Source organism: Entelurus aequoreus, linkage group LG03 (genome assembly GCF_033978785.1).
Source record: "Entelurus aequoreus isolate RoL-2023_Sb linkage group LG03, RoL_Eaeq_v1.1, whole genome shotgun sequence".
Lineage (NCBI taxonomy): Eukaryota > Metazoa > Chordata > Actinopteri > Syngnathiformes > Syngnathidae > Entelurus > Entelurus aequoreus.
Window position 1 is genome coordinate 82,600,619 of NC_084733.1, and position 25,000 is coordinate 82,625,618.

General features: G+C 36.8%; 1 protein-coding gene across 3 annotated transcripts in view; it reads left to right on the forward strand.

Moving 5' to 3' along the window:
- The window catches only part of LOC133646965 (receptor-type tyrosine-protein phosphatase zeta-like), a 146,266-nt gene that overhangs the window by 78,666 nt on the left and 42,600 nt on the right, over positions 1-25,000 (forward strand). For 2 of the 3 annotated variants that reach the window (XM_062042946.1, XM_062042947.1), the window contains exons 9-14: positions 166-350; positions 4,660-4,786; positions 8,861-8,901; positions 8,969-9,998; positions 10,815-11,456; positions 14,042-14,180. In XM_062042946.1, the coding sequence (XP_061898930.1) occupies positions 166-350; positions 4,660-4,786; positions 8,861-8,901; positions 8,969-9,998; positions 10,815-11,456; positions 14,042-14,180 (2,164 nt within the window). The remainder of the gene's footprint in view (positions 1-165; positions 351-4,659; positions 4,787-8,860; positions 8,902-8,968; positions 9,999-10,814; positions 11,457-14,041; positions 14,181-25,000) is intronic. The other variant, XM_062042948.1, reaches the window with a different exon arrangement.

Consider the following 25,000-nt stretch of genomic DNA (forward strand, 5'->3'; position numbering starts at 1 on the left):
ATCCAAAAACTGTTCAAAATAAGTCATATGTGAAAATATGTTGTTTGTACTTGAAACGAGTAAGTCTAGATCCATCTCAGATCCGTCAGTGGGTTATAAAAGTTTCATATTTTTGGAGCGCTGCCAGTTTTAAAGTGCTCCTCTTCCCTTCACACGTGTTGTTAGTGTGCAGCTCGGAGCCGGAGAACATCCAGGCCATGGTCTACAACCTCAGCAGTCTGCTGGTAACTTGGGAGCGCCCGCGGGCCGTGTATGACGGCGCCATCGACAAATACTCGGTCAGCTACAAGATGGCCGACGCGGTGGGAGACGCCCCCTCGGAGTACCTGACCGACGGAGACCAGGACGTGGTAAAGAAGAATTGATTAGTTGTTATTGGTTAGCGCTTTCTGTCAGTCATACGTTTAAATCCTTCAGACAAAAAAGTAATCTTTAGTATTTTTCATAAGAAATAATGAACATCCAAAATATGAACATTAAACACATTTTATAGGGAATATTGACACTTTGAATATGAATTACATTACAATGAAATGTGTAAGTCAACATTTAACATCATTTTTACTTCCACTGAAAACACTTGATTATTATTGGTCATGTCATGATTCATGTTATGGTTATTGGTCATGTCATGATTCATGGTATGGTTATTGGTCATGTTATGATTCATGTTATGTTATTGGTCATGTCATGATTCATGTTATGGTTATTGGTCATGTTATGGTTATTGGTCATGTTATGATTCATGTTATGTTATTGGTCATGTCATGATTCATGTTATGGTTATTGGTCATGTTATGATTCATGTTATGTTATTGGTCATGTTATGATTCATGTTATGGTTATTGGTCATGTTATGGTTATTGGTCATGTTATGGTTATTGGTCATGTTATTATGGTTCATGTTATGGTTATTGGTCATGTCATCATTCATGTTATGGTTATTGGTCATGTTGTGATTATGGTTCATGTTATGATTCATGTTATCTTATTGGTCATGTTATTATGGTTCATGTTATGGTTATTGGTCATGTTATTATGGTTCATGTTATGGTTATTGGTCATGTCATGATTCATGGTTCATGTTATGATTCATGTTATGTTATTGGTCATGTTATTATGGTTCATGGTATGGTTATTGGTCATGTTATTATGATTCATGGTATGGTTATTGGTCATGTTATTATGGTTCATGGTATGGTTATTGGTCATGTTATGATTCATGTTATGTTATTGGTCATGTCATGATTCATGTTATGGTTATTGGTCATGTTATGATTCATGTTATGTTATTGGTCATGTTATGATTCATGTTATGGTTATTGGTCATGTTATGGTTATTGGTCATGTTATTATGGTTCATGTTATGGTTATTGGTCATGTCATGATTCATGTTATGGTTATTGGTCATGTTATGGTTATTGGTCATGTTATGTTATTGGTCATGTTATGGTTATTGGTCATGTTATGGTTATTGGTCATGTTATGATTCATGTTATGTTATTGGTCATGTCATGATTCATGTTATGGTTATTGGTCATGTTATGATTCATGTTATGTTATTGGTCATGTTATGATTCATGTTATGGTTATTGGTCATGTTATGGTTATTGGTCATGTTATTATGGTTCATGTTATGGTTATTGGTCATGTCATCATTCATGTTATGGTTATTGGTCATGTTATGATTATGGTTCATGTTATGATTCATGTTATGTTATTGGTCATGTTATTATGGTTCATGTTATGGTTATTGGTCATGTTATTATGGTTCATGTTATGGTTATTGGTCATGTCATGATTCATGGTTCATGTTATGATTCATGTTATGTTATTGGTCATGTTATTATGGTTCATGGTATGGTTATTGGTCATGTTATTATGGTTCATGTTATGGTTATTGGTCATGTCATGATTCATGGTTCATGTTATGATTCATGTTATGTTATTGGTCATGTTATTATGGTTCATGGTATGGTTATTGGTCATGTTATTATGATTCATGGTATGGTTATTGGTCATGTTATTATGGTTCATGGTATGGTTATTGGTCATGTTATGATTGGTCATGTTATTATTATGGTTCATGTTATGATTCATGTTATGTTATTGGTCATGTTATTATGGTTCATGGTATGGTTATTGGTCATGTTATTATGATTCATGGTATGGTTATTGGTCATGTTTTTATGGTTCATGGTATGGTTATTGGTCATGTTGTGATTATGGTTCATGTTATGATTCATGTTATGTTATTGGTCATGTTATTATGGTTCATGGTATGGTTATTGGTCATGTTATTATGATTCATGGTATGGTTATTGGTCATGTTATTATGGTTCATGGTATGGTTATTGGTCATGTTATGATTGGTTATGTTATGATTATGGTTCATGTTATGATTCATGTTATGTTATTGGTCATGTTATTATGGTTCATGGTATGGTTATTGGTCATGTTATGATTGGTCATGTTTTGGTTATTGGTCATGTTATGATTATGGTTCATGTTATGTTATTGGTCATTTTATTATGGTTCATGGTATGGTTATTGGTCATGTTATGATTGGTCATGTTTTGGTTATTGGTCATGTTATGATTATGGTTCATGTTATGATTCATGTTATGTTATTGGTCATTTTATTATGGTTCATGTTATGGTTATTGGTCATGTTATGATTATGGTTCATGTTATGATTCATGTTATGTTATTGGTCATGTTATTATGGTTCATGGTATGGTTATTGGTCATGTTATTATGATTCATGGTATGGTTATTGGTCATGTTATTATGGTTCATGGTATGGTTATTGGTCATGTTATGATTGGTCATGTTATGATTATGGTTCATGTTATGATTCATGTTATGTTATTGGTCATGTTATTATGGTTCATGGTATGGTTATTGGTCATGTTATTATGATTCATGGTATGGTTATTGGTCATGTTATTATGGTTCATGGTATGGTTATTGGTCATGTTATGATTGGTTATGTTATGATTATGGTTCATGTTATGATTCATGTTATGTTATTGGTCATGTTATTATGGTTCATGGTATGGTTATTGGTCATGTTATGATTGGTCATGTTTTGGTTATTGGTCATGTTATGATTATGGTTCATGTTATGTTATTGGTCATTTTATTATGGTTAATGGTATGGTTATTGGTCATGTTATGATTGGTCATGTTTTGGTTATTGGTCATGTTATGATTATGGTTCATGTTATGATTCATGTTATGTTATTGGTCATTTTATTATGGTTCATGGTATGGATATTGGTCATGTTATTATGATTCATATTATGGTTATTGGTCATGTCATGATTCATGTTATGGTTATTGCTCATGTTATGATTATGGTTCATGTTATGATTCATGTTATGTTATTGGTCATGTTATTATGGTTCATGGTATGGTTATTGGTCATGTTATTATGATTCATGGTATGGTTATTGGTCATGTTATTATGGTTCATGGTATGGTTATTGGTCATGTTATGATTGGTCATGTTATGATGCATGTTATGTTATTGGTCATTTTATTATGGTTCATGGTATGGTTATTTGTCATGTTTTTATGGTTCATGGTATGGTTATTGGTCATGTTATGATTGGTCACGTTTTGGTTATTGGTCATGTTATGATTATGGTTCATGTTATGATTCATGTTATGTTATTGGTCATGTTATTATGGTTCATGGTATGGTTATTAGTCATGTTATTATGGTTCATGTTATGTTATTGGTCATGTTATTATGGTTCATGGTATGGTTATTAGTCATGTTATTATGGTTCATGGTATGGTTATTGGTCATGTTATGATTGGTCATGTTTTGATTATTGGTCATGTTATGATTAATGTTATAGTTGTGGGTCATGTTATGATTAATGTTATAGTTATGGGTCATGTTATTATGATTCATGTTATGGTTATTGGTCATGTTATGATTATGGTTCATGTTATGATTCATGTTATGTTATTGGTCATGTTATTATGGTTCATGTTATGGTTATTGGTCATGTTATTATGATTCATGGTATGGTTATTGGTCATGTTAATATGGTTCATTGTATGGTTATTGGTCATGTTATGATTGGTCATGTTTTGGTTATTGGTCATGTTATGATTAATGTTATAGTTATGGGTCATGTTATTAGGGTTCGTGTTATGGTTATTGGTCATGTTATGATTCATGTTATGTTATTGGTCATGTTATTATGATTCATGTTATGGTTGTTGGTCATGTTATTATGGTTCATGTTATGGTTATTGGTCATGTTATGATTCATGTTATGGTTATTGGTCATATTGTTATTATTAGTTATGTTATGGTTGTTGGTCATGTTATGATTAATGTCATGGTTATTGGTCATGTTATTAGGTATGTTATGGGTCATGGTCATTGTTGGTCATGTTATTTGTAATTGGTGATAGTGATTGGTCATGTTATGGGTCATTGTTATTAGGTAGGTTATGGGTCATATATATATATATATATATATATGTATATATATATATATATATATATATATATATATATATATATATATATATATATATATATATATATATATATAGGTCATTGTTGGTCATGTTATTTGTAATTGGTCATGTTATGGTGCTACCGTTGACGCCCTCGTCTTTCCCTCCCACCAGGGGGCGATACTGGACGACGTAACCGCCAACTCCACCTACGCGGTCCAGGTGGTGGCGGTGTGCGCCAACGGCCTCCGCGGACGCGCGAGCAACATCCTCACGGTCGCTATGGCCGTCGACGACCCCGGTAAGAGCGGCCGTTACCCGAGGACGACCTTAGCTTAGCTTTTCTTAGCTTAGCAACATGAGGCGTGTAGAATATTATGTCCCGTGTAAGAATGTATGTAAACCTTTTAGTCATCGCCGTCACGCCTCGCCACCTTCCTGCGTCTCTTGTTTCTGCTTCTCTCCTCTTTTTTTCTGTCTTGGTTAGTAGTTCTTCATTTTGAGATGCTCGTTGTGCGGCTCACCACCTCACTTCTTGTGTCGCCGTCTTTGTTGTGGCGTGACCGTAAGACGGTTTTTTTCATCTTCACAAAACGTTATTTTTTATTCCACCTGCATGCCGAACACCCAGAGGGAACATTAAAGCTACAGTATGTAACAGCCACTGATTGACAGACCAATAAAGCGTATGACACACACAACTTGGATGGATTTATTTAGAGACATTGACATTTAGTTTCACTTTCATAATAAACCTGTAAAATCTCACTTCATGCTTCACACCGGTTTGAACTGGTCTCCTTGTGACAGGTAAGACCGCACACTCCTTTTTGTTTTACGCCTCCTTAGTGGCAGATGGGCGGAGTTCAAAATCCTCGGAGGGGGAAGACAAGACTTATCAGAGCAGGGGTGCTCAAGCTTTTTCCACTGAGGGCCAAAGACCGACAAAACTAGAGGATGCGGGGGCCATTTTGGGGGTTTTCACCTTCAAAACATGTTCAATATGTTTTCTTTTAAAGAATTAGACAATGCAATTTCTGTAGAAGACTCGTAACTGACGGAACTGACAGTTAGCACGCACGCCAGATAGCGCCAGGTAACAAAAAACTAGCAAAACGAGCTAAAAAAGCTAGCATGCTAACATGCTAACAATAAAATGCTGACAGTTAGCATTAGTGAAACACAAAATTATATGACACCGAGGTCTAAACTGGCTAAATAAGCTTAAAAAGGCTAGCGTGCTAATGCTAGCATGCTAAAATGTTAACTAATGTGTCAAGTATTGAAAAATTTGTCCAAAATGCAAGCACGTTAGCATGCCTCAAGTAGCAAAATATGACTGAGGTGTTTACCTACAGAATTAGCTAAAAAAACCAAAACGGCTAGCATGTTAATGTTTACATGCTAACAGATATCATTCATCAAGTAACAAAATACCTGACGCTGAGGTGCAAAATTAAGAAAAAAGGTAGCATGCTAGCAGTATTATGCTAACATGCTAACAATAACATGCTTATATGTAGCATTAGTGAAACACGAAATTATACGACACTGAGGTCTATACCTGCTAAATTAGCTAAAAATGCTAGCGTGCTAAGGCTAGCAGGCTAAAATGTAGCGAAATATACTACTGAAAAATGTGTCAAAAATGCAAGCATGCTAAAATGTTAATGTGTCAAGTACCGAAAAATATTACCGAAAATTTTGTCAAAAATGCAAGCATGCCTCAAGTAGCCAAATATGACTGAGGTGTTTACCTACAAAATTAGCTAAAAAAAAAACCAGCTAGCATGTTAATTTTTACATGCTAACAGATATCATTCATCAAGTAACAAAATACCTGACGCTGAGGTGCAAAATTAAGAAAAAAGGTAGCATGCTAGAAGTATTATGCTAACATGCTAACAATAACATGCTTATATGTAGCATTAGTGAAACAGGAAATTATACCACACTGAGGTCTATACCTGCTAAATTAGCTAAAAATGCTAGCGTGCTACGGCTAGCAGGCTAAAATGTAGCGAAATATACTACTGAAAAATTGGTCGAAAATGCAAGCATGCTAAAATGTTAACGTGTCAAGTACCGAAAAATATTACTGAAAAATTTGTCAAAACTGCAAGCATGTTAGCATGCCTCAAGTAGCAAAATATGACTGAGGTGTTTACCTACAAAATTAGCTTAAAAAAAAAAAAAAACAGCTAGCATGTTGATGTTTACATGCTAACAGATATCATTCATCAAGTAACAGAATACCTGACGCTGAGGTGTAAATTTAAGAAAAAAGGTAGCATGCTAGCAGTATTATGCTAACATGCTAACAATAAAATGCTTATATTTAGCATTAGTGAAACATGAAATTATACGACAGTGAGGTCTATACCTGCTAAATTAGCTAAAAATGCTAGCGTGCTAAGGCTAGCAGGCTAAAATGTACCGAAATATACTACTGAAAAATTTGTCCAAAATGCAAGCATGCTAAAATGTTAACGTGTCAAGTACCGAAAAATATTACTGAAAAATTTGGCAAAAATGCAAGCATGTTAGCATGCCTCAAGTAGCAAAATATGACTGAGGTGTTTACCTACAAAATTAGCTACAAAAAATAAACAGCTTGCATGTTAATGTTTACATGCTAACAGATGTCATTCCTCAAGTAACAAAATACCTGACGCTGAGGTGTGTACGTGAAAAATTAAGAAAAAAGGTAGCATTCCAGCAGTATTATGCTAACATGCTAACAATAACATGCTTATATGTAGCATTAGTGAAACACGAAATTATACGACACTGAGGTCTATACATGCTAAATTAGCTAAAAATGCTAGCATGCTGAGGCTAGCGGGCTAAAATGTACCGAAATATACGACTGAAAAATTTGTCAAAAATGCAAGCATGCTAAAATGTGTGTCAAGTACCGAAAAATATTACTAAAAAAATTTGTCAAAAATGCAAGCATGTTAGCATGCCTCAAGTAGCAAAATATGACTGAGGTGTTTCCCTACAAAATTAGCTAAAAAAAACCAAAACAGCTAGCATGTTGATGTTTCCATGCTAACAGATATCATTCATCAAGTAACAGAATACCTGACGCTGAGGTGTATATGTGCAAAATCAAGAAAAAAGGTAGCATTTTAGCAGTATTATGCTAACAATAAAATACTTATATTTAGCATTAGTGAAACACAAAATTATACGACACTGAGGTCTATACCTGCTAAATTAGCTAAAAATGCTAGCGTGCTAAGGCTAGCAGGCTAAAATGTACCGAAATATACTACTGAAAAATGTGTCAAAAATGCAAGCTTGCTAAAGTTGGCATGCATTAAGTAGCAAAATATGACTGAGGTGTTTACCTTAAAAAACAGCTAGCATGTTAATGTTCACATGCTAACAGGTATCAGTCATCAAGTAACAAAATATTTGAACGCTGAGGATTACACTTGCAAAATTAGCAACAGAAAAAAGCTAGCATGCTAACAATAAAATGCTTACAGTCAGCATTAGTGAAACACCAAAATATGACACTGAGATCTATATCTGCTAAATTAGCTGAAAATGCTAGCGTGCTAATGCTAGCATGCTACAATGTTAACTAACATGTCAAATACCAAAATATATTACTAAAAAATGTGTCAAAAATGCAAGCATGCTATAGTTAGCATGCATTAAGTAGCAAAATACGACTGAGGTGTTTACCTACGAAATAAGCTAAAAATAAAAAACAGCTAGCATGTTAATGTTCACATGCTAACAGGTATCATTCATCAAGTAACAAAATATTTGAACGCTGAGGATTACACTTGCAAAATTAGCAACAGAAAAAAGCTAGCATGTCAACAATAAAATGCTTACAGTCAGCATTAGTGAAACACCAAAATATGACACTGAGATCTATACCTGCTAAATTAGCTGAAAATGCTAGCGTGCTAATGTTAGCATGCTAAAATGTTAACTAACATGTCAAGTACCAAAATATATTACTAAAAAATGTGTATAAAATGCAAGCATGCATTAAGTAGCAAAATATGACTGAGGTGTTTACCTACAAAATTAAGTAAAAATTAAAAAAAAGCTAGTATCATTCATCAAGCAAATTTGCAAAATTAGCAAAAAAGCTAGCATGCTAATATTATTCAACAATGTGCTGGGCCACGCTTGTGACACCCCTGACTCAGAGCAAAATATTTTAGTTTGCATGATGGCATGTGTTGGTCTTTTATTTTGAAATGTCTAAGCTTTCCTTCTCCCGCTGTCACTTCTAGTCTGGTGTTCCTCTCAACTCTCCAAAATGTTGGAACCCTGTCTTTGTTCATTCCGTCCTCACGTTGGGTGGGGTTTATCCTGACTGATTTGTGTTTTACCTGTCTTGCAGCAAATAGTCTCCTCCCACCTTCCAATGAGTTTGAGGACGAGGTAAGACGGCTTTGATGTTAAATCTTGGATCGAGTATCACGCTTGTAACACCTTGACTCGTCCCCAGGACATCTACCAACCGCACCTCTCCTGGGATGACGCCGTAAAAACGGAAGACCCGCCGTGGATTCCGACAAAGCCCCCAAGGACCTCCACATTACCTCGCCTCCTCCAACCTGTCGCCATAGCCACCACATCAGGGTCTGTTGTGTCAGCCACATCCCTTAGTTCTGGTCGGACCAGTGAACGCAGTACCTCCATCGTGCCACCAGAGACCGCCACATCACCACAGGTCCAAGGGTCCAAAGACTCCACCCCTTCTTTTGACATCACAACCAAGCCGGTGCTTACTTCTGCCACTCTTTTGCACGCAAAGGCCAGCGACACCCTCGGCGGCGTTAGTATGACCATGAGCACAGTAACGACTTTAGGCGGTCAAGGTGCGCCCTCAAACGGCACCGTCTTTAACGTGAGCGGCACGGCATCGTCCGTCCATTTCGGGACAGATGAAGGTCCGGCAACGCCCGAAAGGGACGATTGGACCACCGAGGCAAGCGGACTGGAAGACGTCATGGGGGTCCAGAGAGCGCCGTCTTCCTCGTCGACCCCGGGTGTGTCCCGCACCACACCCACAGAGACATCCATGCGGCAGAACGGTGTTCTCTCGCAGACCGTGACAACGCTCTCGAACGGACTGGAAGACGTCTTGGGAGTCCAGAGAGCGCCGTCTTCCTCGTCGACCCCGGGTGTGTCTCGCGCCACACCCACAGAGACATCCATGCGGCAGAACAGTGTTCTCTCGCAGACCGTGACAACGCTCTCGAACGGACTGGAAGACGTCTTGGGAGTCCAGAGAGCGCCGTCTTCCTCGTCGACCCCGGGTGTGTCTCGTGCCACACCCACAGAGACATCCATGTGGCGGAACGGTGTTCTCTCGCAGACCGTGGCAACGCTCTCAAACGGACTGGAAGACGTCCTGGGGGTCCAGAGAGCTCCGTCTTCCTCGGCGACCCCAGGTGTGCCTCTTACCACACCCACAAAGACTTCCATGTGGCGGAACGGTGTTCTCTCGCAGACCGTGGCAACGCTCTCTAACGGTGAGCGCCTCTCTGTTGGCCCCTCCTCCTTCCCGCTGTACGACGTCACGGATCCTGGCCCTGCCCCCTCCGCCTGCCTGCATGACCTTCCCCCTTCCTCCTCCTCCTCGCTGTTTCCCGCCTCTGCCTCGGACCCCCAGCATGCCGCTACCGCACCGCTGCCTAGTAATGACCCAGCTTCTGACCCCGCACCCCCGCTCCCTGTCCCCGCACCTTCTGACCCCTCCCTCTATAGCGCCACCTTTGATGATTTGGTGTCTTTCTCTTCGGGCGAGCCCTCAGTGTTTAGCCATACCCCTCACATCCAAATGGCGCCGGAGCCTTCTTACGGGGTGGAGCTGTCGGAATGGGGCGTGACCCTGTCCCTCAGCCCCACCCTGCACCCTTCGGTTCTTCTTGCTAGCGACCTCCCGCTTTCCGGCGCTACACCGGGTCTAAAGCAGTCATTTTCTAATGAGGTGGAGCTGTTCAGGGATGCCACAGGAAGCTTGCTGGAGTCCTTTCTCCCTGAGGTCAGCGGTGACGGCTTGTCCTTGGCAAGTGACGTGGACACCTTGTGCGGCTGCTCGCTGGGACCGTCGGTGTCCTCGTCCTGGCCACACGCCACGCCTCACCTCATCCTGCCATCCTCTTACGCTAGCGTGGGCCCGCCCCCTGCCTCTGGTGTCGGTGGTGGCGACCTCGTGAGTTCCCTTTCTGCGGTGGGTTCTGCTGGTCGCTCCTCAGATCGTCCTCTGCTCACTTCTTCCTCGTCTCCGACGCCGCACTCGCACCTCCTGGACGCCATTCACAGTGCCCCGCCTCTTTCTGTTGCAGCCACAACACCTGAGTCCTCGTTCTCACTGTCTGATGAGACCTCCGTCCTCCCTTCCTCCCCCACAACCTCCGTCCCTGCAGTTGCCACCCCTGAATGGCCACTGGACACCAGTAGCGGTGTCTCGGGTTCAGCGCTCTCCCCTGACCGGCAGGACGGCACGGATCAGGAGTGGGACAGGGTCCAGTTCTCGGGCTCGGGGGAGAGCACGCGCCCTCATTCCACCGACGCCACTAACACCGCTTCCTCCACCGACGCCACTAACACCGCTCCTTCATCCGGCAGCTCGCAATCCGGACAGACCCCAGAGGATCTGGAAGACCGGTCCTCTGCGTTCTATTTCGATAGCGAGAGCGGCAGCGGCAACGCCACTGGATCAGAGCGAGCAGGCCAGGTCGTGACGCCAAGCGTTCCAGCGCCGACCTCGACTCCACCGCCGACCTCGACTCCGCCGCCGACCTCGACTCCGCCACCGACCTCGACTCCGCCGCCGCCGACCCCCACTCCGCCCTGGTCGCTGGGCGGAGACGAGGAGAGCGGCTCGGGCCACGGCGAGAGTCTTTACGACAACGAGACCTCCTCGGACTTCAGCATCTCCGAGCGCACGGGACGCGAGTCGGAGAAAGAGGAGGAGCCAGTCGCAGGTAACACGCCGTCAGGGAAGGAATCGCTGAGTCACGCCTGCAAAGTGTGACTTCATGACGAGATGCGAGAAAGTCAAACGAAACCGATTCGTAGCATTTAATAATTTCTGTTCCTTCCACACGTTCACCGACTCACCGCCTCACTTTCACTAACGTCGTACAGAACAGGCGTGTATCCCAGCATGCATTTGTGCACCGTCATTGCACTTCCACTGACATGTTCTAACCAGAGATTGTTTATGAAAGTTATGTCAGTTACAGGCATGGGGGTTGAAGGTTGAATCATTTAACCTAGCAGGATGTTAAAATGTCATGTTAGCATCTAGCTCACATAGCTCTGCTAGTGTGGCTAACCTGGCGCGGTGTTAAAATGTCATTTTAGCATGTAGCTTACATAGCTATGCTAGTGTGGCTAACTTACTGTGTTGCTAAAATGCCAAAATTAGCATATAGTTCACACAGCTTTGCTAGGTTTGCTAACTTAGTGGTTTGTTAAAATGTCATGTTAGCATATAGCTCATATTGCTATGCTAGTGTTGCTAACCCTGCATGATGTAAAAATGTCATGTTAGCATGTAGCTCACATAGCTATGCCAACGTTGCTAACTTATTGTGATGTTAAAATGTCAAGTTAGCATGTAGCTCACATAGCTATGCTAGAGTGGCGAACGTAGCGTGATGTTAAAATGTCATTTTAGCGTGTGGCTTACATAGCTATGCTAACGTTGCTAACCTAGTACGATGTTAAAATGTCATTTTGAAGTTAAAGTTAAAGTACCAATGATTGTCACACACACACTAGGTGTGGTGAAATTTGTCCTCTGCATTTGACCCATCCCCTTGATCACCCCCTGGGAGGTGAGGGGAGCAGTGGGCAGCAGCGTAGCCGCGCCCGGGAATCATTTTTGGTGATTTAACCCCCAATTCCAACCCTTGATGCTGAGTGCCAAGCAGGGAGGTAATGGGTCCCATTTTTATAGTCTTTGGTATGACCCGGCCGGGGTTTGAACTGGTTGTAGTTCACACAGCTACGCCAGTGTTGCAAACCTAGCGGTTTGTTAAAATGTCACGTTAGCATGTAGCTCACCTAGCTATGCTAGTGTTCCTAACCTGACATGTAATGTTAGCAGGAAGCTCACCTGGTTGAGATAGTGTTCTTAATCTGGCATAATGTTAAAATTTCATGTTAGCATTTAGCTCATATAGCTATGTTAGTGTTGCTGACCTAGTAAGATGTTAAAATGTCATGTTAGCATGTAGTTCACACAGCTACGCTAGTGTTGCAAACCTAGCGGTTTGTTAAAATGTCACGTTAGCATGTAGCTCACCTAGCTATGCTAGTGTTCCTAACCTGACATGTAATGTTAGCAGGAAGCTCACCTGGCTGAGATAGTGTTCTTAATCTGGCATAATGTTAAAATTTCATGTTAGCATTTAGCTCATATAGCTATGTTAGTGTTGCTGACCTAGTAAGATGTTAAAATGTCATGTTAGCATGTAGTTCACACAGCTACGCTGGTGTTGCAAACCTAGCGGTTTGTTAAAATGTCACGTTAGCATGTAGCTCACCTAGCTAAGCTAGTGTTCCTAACCTGACATGATGCTATCATGTAATGTTAGCAGGAAGCTCACCTGGCTGAGATAGTGTTCTTAATCTGGCATATGTTAAAATATCATGTTAGCATTTAGCTCGTATAGCTATGCTAGTGTTGCTGACCTAGTATGATGTTAAAATGTCATGTTAGCATGTAGTTCACCTAGCTAAGCTAGTGTTCCTAACCTGACATGATGCTCACCTGGCTGAGATAGTGTTGTTAATCTGGCATAATGTTAAAATTTCATGTTAGCATTTAGCTCATATAGCTATGCTAGTGTTTCTGACCTAGTATGATGTTAAAATATCATGTTAGCATGTAGTTCACCTAGCTAAGCTAGTGTTCCTAACTAAGTATGATGTTAAAATATCATGTTAGCCTGTAGCTCAACTCGCTGAGGTAGTGTTCTTAACCTGGCATGATGTTAAAATTTCACGTTAGCATGTTGCTCACACAGCTATGCTAATGTTGCTGACCTCGTGTGATGTTAAAATGTCATGTTAGCATGTAGCCAATAGAGCTATGCTACTTCTTAACCTAGCATGATGTTCAAATGTCATGTTAGCATGTAGCTCACATAGCTACGCTAGTGGCTAACTGAGCGGGATGTTAAAAAAAATCACGTTCGCATGTAGCTCACATAGCTATGCCAGTGCAGCTAACCCAGGGTGATGTAAACACGTCATGTTAGCATGTAGCTCACTTGGCTATGCTAATGTTGCTAACTTAGCAGGATGTTAAAATGTAATGTTAGCACGAGGGTCACATAGCTATGCTAATGTTTGTGTCCTCCATGTGTGTGTGATATGTGACATCTATTACATTGGACAAGTGCACGCTTGTCAAAAGGGAATCAAGTACACAATAGCGCTCATTAGCATTAAATCTACACACACACCTTGGTTGCACTTGTATCACAATAGCAATGTGTGTGTGTGTGTGTGTGTGTGTGTGTGTGTGTGTGTGTGTGTGTGCGCGCGTGTCATGCAGACGTCAGCAACAGCAGCCACGAGTCTCGAGTGGCATCCATCAGGGAGGGCGAGAGGAAGGCCGCGGTTCCCCTGGCCGTCATCTCCACCCTCACTGGCCTCGGCCTGGTGGTCCTCATCGGCATCCTGGTGTACTGGAGGTGAGCTACATGCAGTGGCCACTAGAGGGCGGCACACACCCACAACAGGAGAGCTCAGCTGGCTCATGTGTCCGTGCATTGTTGGCAAATGTTGTATATTATTTAGTTGTTACTTTATTATAATGTACTTTGTTTACATTCGTGGCTAACTAATCTTTCTCTTGCATCTTATTGGTTGGAAAACTCGTCCAAGGCAACCAAAAAACATGAGTTTAGAAACGAATTCTTTAGTATTTTGTATAATGTTACTTATTTAGCATGCCAACAATTCATGCTAACATTTTAGCTAATTTTATTGCTTTTGATACATGGCGACTTATTAGAAATATGTTAACTTATTCTATGGTAGCGTACTGATATTAACATGCTAATGTTTTATATTAACATTTTATCTAATTTTATTGGTTTAAACCTAAAAATCATGTATTTTGATACTTGCCGACATATTAGAAATATGCTAACTTAGCCTATGGTAGTGTACTGTTATTAACATGCTAATGTTCTATGCTAACATTTCAACATATTTTATTGGTTTAAGCCTAAAATCATGGTTTTTGATACATGGCGACATATTAGAAATATGCTAACTTAGCCTATGTTGGCATACTAATATTAGCATGCTAATGTTTTATGCTAAAATTGTATCTCATTTTATTGGTTTAAACTTAAAATCATGTATTTTGATACTTGGCTACAAATTAGAAATATGTTAACTCATCCTATGTTGGCCTACTAATATTAATATGCTAATGTTTTATGCTAACATTTCAACATATTTTATTGGTTTAAGCCTAAAATCATGGCTTTTGATACATGGCGACAAATTAGCCTATGTTGGCATACTAATATTAGCATGCTAATGTTTTACGCTAACATTTTATCTCATTTTATTGGTTTAAACCTAAACATGTATTTTGATACATGGCGACATATTGGAAATATGCTAACTTATCCTATGTTGACATCCTAACATTTACATGCTAATGTTTTATGCTAACATTTCAACATATTTTATTGATTTAAGCCTAAAATCATGGTTTTTGATACATGACGACATATTAGAAATATGTTAACTTATCCTATGTTAGCATACTAATATTAATATGCTAATGTTTTATGCTAACATTATAACTAATTTTATTGGTTTAAACCTAAAAATCATGTATTTTGATACTTGGCCACATATTAGAAATATCTAAACTTATCCTATGTTGGCATACTAATATTAACATGCTAATTTTATACTATAAGTTTTGCTAATTGTATTAATTTGAACCTAAAAATCATGGATTTTGATACTTGCCGCCATATTGAAATCATGCTAACTTATCCTATCTTAGCGTGTTAATACTAACATGAAAAATTATTATATACTAACATGTTAATGTTCTATGCGAAATGTGTTAGTTTAAACTTAAAAATCATGGCTTTTGAAACTTGGTGCAATCTTGGAAGAATGCTAATTTCTCTTACGTTAGCATGCTAAAATTTTATGCAACCTAAAAATCATTGATTACAGTATGTTACTGGGTGCCATCGTAAATGTACGCTAACGTTATCATGCTAATGTTAGCGAGCAAATGTTTTATCCTAGTATTTTTGCTAATTATATTCATTTGAACCTAAAATAATGGATTTAGATGCTCGGCGCCATATTACAATTATGCTAACTTATCCTATGTTAGCGTGTTAATGTTTTATGCAAATATCTCAGCTAAATTTTATTTGTTTAAACCAAAAAAATCATGGCCTTTAAAACTTGGTGCAATCTTACAAGTATGCTAACTTCTCTTATGTTAGCATGCTAACATTTTATGCCAGCACTTTATCTAAGTTTTATTAGTTTAAACCTAAAAATCCTTGATATGTTTTATGCTAGTATTTTTGCTAATTGTATTCATTTGAACCGTTTAAATTTAAAAATCATGGCTTTTGATACTTGGCACCATCTTGGAAGTATGTTAACTCTTCCTTTTTTTTTAATCAATGCTAACTTCAATACAATACGATGAATTAGCCGCACAGTTCAAAGCGTAGCAAAAAAAGTAGCGGCTTACAGTTTGGATTTTACGGTCATTTTCAGTGACCTCTCCTTTATTTTGACATGCAAATTTCGAGGTTTGAGTGTTTTGAGTGCGGTTGAAAAGTGAGTTTCGGTGAAAGGATTAGAAATGTTCCATCAGTTTGAAGTAGTAAGGACTTAGCTTGAGTCATAGATGTGAGAGGTATTATTAATATATCTTTATATCGTGCTCCTCGTTAAAAGCGCAGACAAAGCTTGCGGCGTTTGAAAGAGTAACCTTGACGAGACTCTGACTTCATTTATCCACAGTTAAAAAGCACCGGGTTTTATTCTTTGGGTAGGAGGAAAAAAAAAAAGGAAAAAAAAAACCTTGGGCTGACGGTGAAATAATTGTAAGATTCAATCCTGTCTGCGATGATTGTTTTTCATCTGCTGGTGGTTGTTATCTGGCCCACGCTCGTGTTCCTGGCGGGATTAATCAGGCCGGGGGTAGAAAAGGACATCCTGCAGATTATGTCCGACATGAGGGACCTAGTCCCGGGAGTCCCCCCCCCCCCAGTGCGCTAATCCCGCCGTCGTGTTGGCGAGTCCTCTATGCTCACTTGGTCGCTGCTGTTGGCCTTTTTTTTTTTTTCTTGAGCTTTTCACTGCACTTCACCGCAAATTAGCATGAAGCTAAACTTCACTTGCATTCAGTGATTCTCAATAATAGCACCATTTGTCTATAACATTGTTATAAGTACACCTCCGCATGGCATTGTATCTTTATTAACATTTATAAATAATATCAGTTGTCTATAACATTGTTCTAAGTACACATCTGCATAACATTGTATCTTTATTAACATTTAAAAGTAGTATAAATTGTCTATAACATTGTTATAAGTACACCTCTGCGTGGCACTGTATCTTTATTAACATTTATAAATTGTATACTATGTCTATATCATTGTTATAAGTACACCTCTGCATGACACTATTTTATTAACATGTATAAATAGTATCATTTGTCTATAACATTGTTGTAAGTACACCTCTGCATGACACTGTTTTTTATTAACGTTTATAAATAGTATCAATTGTCTATAACATTATAAGTACACCTCTGCATAACATTGTATTTCATAACATTTATAAATAGTATAATTTATCTATAACATTGTTATAAGTACACCTCTGCATGACACTAGTTTATTAACATTTATAAATAGTACCATTTGTCAATAACATTGTTATAAGTACACCTCTGCATGACACTGTTTTTTTAATTAATTTATAAGTAGTGTATTTTGTCTATAACATTGTTATAAGTACACCTCTGCATAACATTGTATCTTTATTAACATTTATAAATAGTATAATTTGTCTATAACATTGTTATAAGTACACCTCTGCATGACACTATTAACATTTATAAATAGTATCATTTGTCTATAACATTGTTATAAGTACACCTCTGCATGACAGTTTTTTTTATTAATTTATAAGTAGTGTATTTTGTCTATAACATTGTTATAAGTACACCTCTGCATAACATTGTATCTTTATTAACATTTATAAATAGTATCATTTGTCTATAACATTGGTATAAGTACACCTCTGCATGACATTGTATCTTAATAGTATATTATGTCTATTACATTGTTATAAGTACACCTCTGCATAACATTGTATCTTTATTAACATTTATAAATAGTATAATTTGTCTATAACATTGATATAAGTACACCACTGCGTGACATTGTATCTTTATTAACATGTATAAATAGTATCATTTGTCTATAACATTGTTATAAGTACACCTCTGCATGACATTGTATCTTTATTAACATTTATAAATAGTATATTTTGTCTATAACATTGTTATAAGTACACCTCTGCATGACACTGTATCTTTATTAACATTTATAAATAGTACCATTTGTCTATAACATTGTTATAAGTACACCTCTGCATGACACTATCTTTATTAACATTTATAAATAGTACCATTTGTCTATAACATTGTTATAAGTACACCTCTGCATGACACTGTATCTTTATTAACATTTATAAATAGTACCATTTGTCTATAACATTGTTATAAGGACACCTCTGCATAACATTGTATCTTTATTAACATTTATAAATTGTATATTATGTCTATATTATTGTTATAAGTACACCTCTGCATGACACTGTTTTTCATTAACGTTATTAAATAGTATATTTTGTCTATAACATTGTTATAAGTACACCTCTGCATAACATTGTATCTTTATTAACATTTATAAATAGTATCATTTGTCTATAACATTGTTATAAGTAGACCTCTGCATGACAGTTTTTGTATTAATTTATAAGTAGTGTATTTTGTCTATAACATTGTTATAAGTACACCTCTGCATGACACTGTTTTTCATTAACGTTATTAAATAGTATATTTTGTCTATAACATTGTTATAAGTACACCTCTGCATAACATTGTATCTTTATGAACATTTATAAATAGTATCATTTGTCTATAACATTGTTATAAGTACACCTTTGCATGACACTGTTTTTTAATTAATTTATAAGTAGTGTATTTTGTCTATAACATTGTTATAAGTACACCTCTGCATAACATTGTATCTTTATTAACATTTATAAATAGTATCATTTGTCTATAACATTGTTATAAGTACACCTCTGCATGACAGTTTTTGTATTAATTTATAAGTAGTGTATTTTGTCTATAACATTGTTATAAGTACACCTCTGCATGACACTGTTTTTCATTAACGTTATTAAATAGTATATTTTGTCTATAACATTGTTATAAGTACACCTCTGCATAACATTGTATCTTTATGAACATTTATAAATAGTATCATTTGTCTATAACATTGTTATAAGTAGACCTCTGCATGACACTGTTTTTTAATTAATTTATAAGTAGTGTATTTTGTCTATAACATTGTTATAAGTACACCTCTGCATAACATTGTATCTTTATTAACATTTATAAATAGTATCATTTGTCTATAACATTGTTATAAGTACACCTCTGCATGACACTGTTTTTTAAATTAATTTATAAGTAGTGTATTTTGTCTATAACATTGTTATAAGTACACCTCTGCATGACATTGTATCCGCAGGTGATTTTTCTTTCCGATCCAATACCGAGTAAACTTCAGGCCGATGCTTTGTGCAAAAAGCCAATACGTCTGCTAAAATTGAAAAGGCTGTGTATTTCAAATCATACAATAGGGCCACATACTGAAAAGTCAAAGTATGCGACGGCCATATTGATTTATTTTTTTTAAAGAAAATGCTAAAAACCGATATTGTGTCAGCTCTGTACTATAGGGATATTATTATAAAATATATATATTTTTTTCTCATTACATACTGATTTTTTTTGCTCTTTTGTCTTACATTTTTACAATTGTTTTTTTTTCCCCTGTAAGAATAGAATACAAATTATATTGATAATACAATTGTGTAACTTCATAACTTAGTGTGTCAAACATATTAATGTTCAGTTACACATTTAAGGTGTTTTTATGGTTGTTGTCATTTTTCAGACTTTGTTTATATTTTAGGTTTATTTCGTTTTTATTTTAAAAGCTTCTAATACAAACCCCAAATCCACAAGTGGCAAAAAAAGACTGAGAAAGTTGAGGAATGCTCATCAAACACTTATTTGGAACATCCCACAGGTGAACAGGCTAATTGGGAACAGGTGGGTGCCATGATTGGGTATAAAAGCAGCTTCCATGAAATGCTCAGTCATTCACAAACAAGGACGGGGCGAGGGTCACCACTTTGTCAACAAATTGTCGAACAGTTTAAGAACAACATTTCTCAACCAAGCTATTGCAAGGAATTTAGGAATTTCACAATAATATCATCAAAAGATTCAGAGAATCTGGAGAAATCACTGCATGTAAGCGGCAAGCCCGTGACCTTGGATCCCTCAGGCGGTACTGCATCAAAAAGCGACGTCAGTGTGTAAAGGATATCGCCACATGGGCTCAGGAACACTTCAGAAAACCACTGTCAGTAACTACAGTTGGTCGTTACATCTGTAAGCGCAAGTTAAAACTCTACTATGCAAAGCCAAAGCCATTTATCAACAACACCCGGAAACGCCGCCGGCTTCGCTGGGCCCGAGCTCACCTAAGATGGACTGACACAAAAGTGTTCTGTGGTCTGACGAGTCCACATTTCAAATTGTTTTTGGAAACTGTGGACCTGGTGTCCTTTGGAACAAATAGGAAAAGAACCATCCGGATTGTTCTAGGCGCAAAGTTATTTTGGAGGGTAAACAATAAATTAAGTGATGTAAATGTTTGGTTCAAACATACTGTATATCCAAGTTAGCCTACTTTGTGATTTGTCGTGTTTTTAATCGCCAGCTTCTTCTTGTTCCGCCGCTAATCCCTGATGTCCATTTTTTGGACAACACATGTTGATCATGTCCAGGATTAACGTGACATCTTTCTTGCTGCCGAGGATTATCATGAAGACGTTTTCTGTCATCTGGTCTGACCAGCGTTCATGTCATCATCACAGGATGTTGTTATTATTGCTGCTATGCAAGCACCCATTCACCTGCTGCACAGCACCATTGAAAGTGTGCCTTTTTAGCTCATTTAGCTAAACTTGTCCTATGTCATCATGCTAACGTTGGCATGCCAAAGTTTATGTTAGCTTTTTAGCTAATTTTGTTCGGTTTAAACCTTAAAAACATGAATTTTGATACTTGGCATCTCTTACATTAGCATGCTAATGTTAGCATACTAATGTCTTATGCCAGCTTTTAGCTACTTTTGTATGTTTATACCTTTAAAATCATATATTTGGATACTTGTTGCCATCTTAGAAGTAAGCTAACTTCTCTTACTTAAGCATGCTACTGTTAGCATACTAATGTCTTATGCCAGCTTTTAGCTACTTTCGTATGTTTATACCTTTAAAATCATATATGTGGGTACTTGTTGCCATCTTAGAAGTAAGCTAACTTCTCTTACATCAGCATGCTAATTTTAGCATACTAATGTCTTATGCCAGCTTTTAGCTACTTTTGTATGTTTATACCTTTAAAATCATATATTTGGATACTTGTTGCCATCTTAGAAGTAAGCTAACTTCTCTTACATTAGCATGCTAATTTTAGCATATTAATGTATTATGCCAGCTTTTAGCTACTTTTGTATGTTTATACCTTTAAAATCATATATTTGGATACTTGTTGCCATCTTAGAAGTCAGCTAACTTCTCTTACTTAAGCATGCTACTGTTAGCATACTAATGTCTTATGCCAGCTTTTAACTACTTTTGTATGTTTATACCTTTAAAATCATATATTTGGATACTTGTTGCCATCTTAGAAGTAAGCTAACTTCTCTTACATTAGCATGCTAATTTTAGCATATTAATGTCTTATGCCAGCTTTTAGCTACTTTTGTATGTTTATACCTTTAAAATCATATATTTGGATACTTGTTGCCATCTTAGAAGTCAGCTAACTTCTCTTACTTAAGCATGCTACTGTTAGCATACTAATGTCTTATGCCAGCTTTTAGCTACTTTTGTATGTTTATACCTTTAAAATCATATATTTGGATACTTGTTGCCATCTTAGAAGTAAGCTAACTTCTCTTACTTAAGCATGCTACTGTTAGCATACTAATGTCTTATGCCAGCTTTTAGCTACTTTCGTATGTTTATACCTTTAAAATCATATATGTGGGTACTTGTTGCCATCTTAGAAGTAAGCTAACTTCTTTTACATTAGCATGCTAATTTTAGCATATTAATGTCTTATGCCAGCTTTTAGCTACTTTTGTATGTTTATACCTTTAAAATCATATATTTGGATACTTGTTGCCATCTTAGAAGTAAGCTAACTTCTCTTACTTAAGCATGCTACTGTTAGCATACTAATGTCTTATGCCAGCTTTTAGCTACTTTTGTATGTTTATACCTTTAAAATCATATATTTGGATACTTGTTGCCATCTTAGAAGTAAGCTAACTTCTCTTACATTAGCATGCTAATTTTAGCATATTAATGTCTTATGCCAGCTTTTAGCTACTTTTGTATGTTTATACCTTTAAAATCATATATTTGGATACTTGTTGCCATCTTAGAAGTAAGCTAACTTCTCTTACTTAAGCATGCTACTGTTAGCATACTAATGTCTTATGCCAGCTTTTAGCTACTTTCGTATGTTTATACCTTTAAAATCATATATTTGGATACTTGTTGCCATCTTAGAAGTAAGCTAACTTCTCTTACATTAGCATGCTAATTTTAGCATACTAATGTCTTATGCCAGCTTTTAGCTACTTTTGTATGTTTATACCTTTAAAATCATATATGTGGATACTTGTTGCCATCTTAGAAGTAAGCTAACTTCTCTTATATTAGCATGCTAATTTTAGCATACTAATGTCATATGCCAGCTTTTAGCTACTTTTGTATGTTTATACCTTTAAAATCATATATGTGGATACTTGTTGCCATCTTAGAAGTAAGCTAACTTCTCTTATATTAGCATGCTAATGTTTTACGCTATCTTTTTAGCTAATTTTGTACATTCAAACCTAAGAAATATGAATTTTTATACTCGTTGCATCTTAGAAGTAAGCTAACTTCTCTTACATTAGTATGCTAACGTTTTATGCTAGATTGTTAGCTAATTTTATATGTTTAAACCTAAGAAACATGAATTTTGATATTTGGCGCCATCTTCGAAGTATGCTAACGTCTTTTATATTAGCATGCTAATGTTAGCATACCAATGATTTATGCCAGCTTTTAGCTACTTTTGTACGTTTATACCTTTAAAATCATATATTTGGATACTTGTTGCCATCTTAGAAGTAAGCTAACTTCTCTTACATCAGCATGCTAATTTTAGCATACTAATGTCTTATGCCAGCTTTTAGCTACTTTTGTATGTTTATACCTTTAAAATCATATATTTGGATACTTGTTGCCATCTTAGAAGTAAGCTAACTTCTCTTACTTAAGCATGCTACTGTTAGCATACTAATGTCTTATGCTAGCTTTTAGCTACTTTTGTATGTTTATACCTTTCAAATCATATATGTGGATACTTGTTGCCATCTTAGAAGTAAGCTAATTTCTCTTACATTAGCATGCTAATTTTAGCATACTAATGTCTTATGCCAGCTTTTAGCTACTTTTGTATGTTTATACCTTTAAAATCATATATGTGGATACTTGTTGCCATCTTAGAAGTAAGCTAACTTCTCTTATATTAGCATGCTAATTTTAGCATACTAATGTCATATGCCAGCTTTTAGCTACTTTTGTATGTTTATACCTTTAAAATCATATATGTGGATACTTGTTGCCATCTTAGAAGTAAGCTAACTTCTGTTATATTAGCATGCTAATGTTTTACGCTCTCTTTTTAGCTAATTTTGTACATTCAAACCTAAGAAATATGAATTTTTATACTCGTTGCATCTTAGAAGTAAGCTAACTTCTCTTACATTAGTATGCTAACGTTTTATGCTAGATTGTTAGCTAATTTTATATGTTTAAACCTAAGAAACATGAATTTTGATATTTGGCGCCATCTTCGAAGTATGCTAACGTCTTTTATATTAGCATGCTAATGTTAGCATACCAATGATTTATGCCAGCTTTTAGCTACTTTTGTACGTTTATACCTTTAAAATCATATATTTGGATACTTGTTGCCATCTTAGAAGTAAGCTAACTTCTCTTACATCAGCATGCTAATTTTAGCATACTAATGTCTTATGCCAGCTTTTAGCTACTTTTGTATGTTTATACCTTTAAAATCATATATGTGGATACTTGTTGCCATCTTAGAAGTAAGCTAACTTCTCTTATATTCGCATGCTAATGTTAGCATACTAATGTCTTATGCCAGCTTTTAGCTACTTTTGTATGTTTATACCTTTCAAATCATATATGTGGATACTTGTTGCCATCTTAGAAGTAAGCTAACTTCTCTTACTTAAGCATGCTACTGTTAGCATACTAATGTCTTATGCCAGCTTTTAGCTACTTTCGTATGTTTATACCTTTAAAATCATATATGTGGGTACTTGTTGCCATCTTAGAAGTAAGCTAACTTCTCTTACTTAAGCATGCTACTGTTAGCATACTAATGTCTTATGCCAGCTTTTAGCTACTTTCGTATGTTTATACCTTTAAAATCATATATTTGGATACTTGTTGCCATCTTAGAAGTAAGCTAACTTCTCTTACATTAGCATGCTAATTTTAGCATACTAATGTCTTATGCCAGCTTTTAGCTACTTTTGTATGTTTATACCTTTAAAATCATATATGGATACTTGTTGCCATCTTAGAAGTAAGCTAACTTCTCTTACATTAGCATGCTAATTTTAGCATACTAATGTCTTATGCCAGCTTTTAGCTACTTTTGTATGTTTATACCTTTAAAATCATATATTTGGATACTTGTTGCCATCTTAGAAGTAAGCTAACTTCTCTTACATCAGCATGCTAATTTTAGCATACTAATGTCTTATGCCAGCTTTTAGCTACTTTTGTATGTTTATACCTTTAAAATCATATATGTGGATACTTGTTGCCATCTTAGAAGTAAGCTAACTTCTCTTATATTCGCATGCTAATGTTAGCATACTAATGTCTTATGCCAGCTTTTAGCTACTTTTGTATGTTTATACCTTTCAAATCATATATGTGGATACTTGTTGCCATCTTAGAAGTAAGCTAACTTCTCTTACATTAGCATGCTAATTTTAGCATACTAATGTCTTATGCCAGCTTTTAG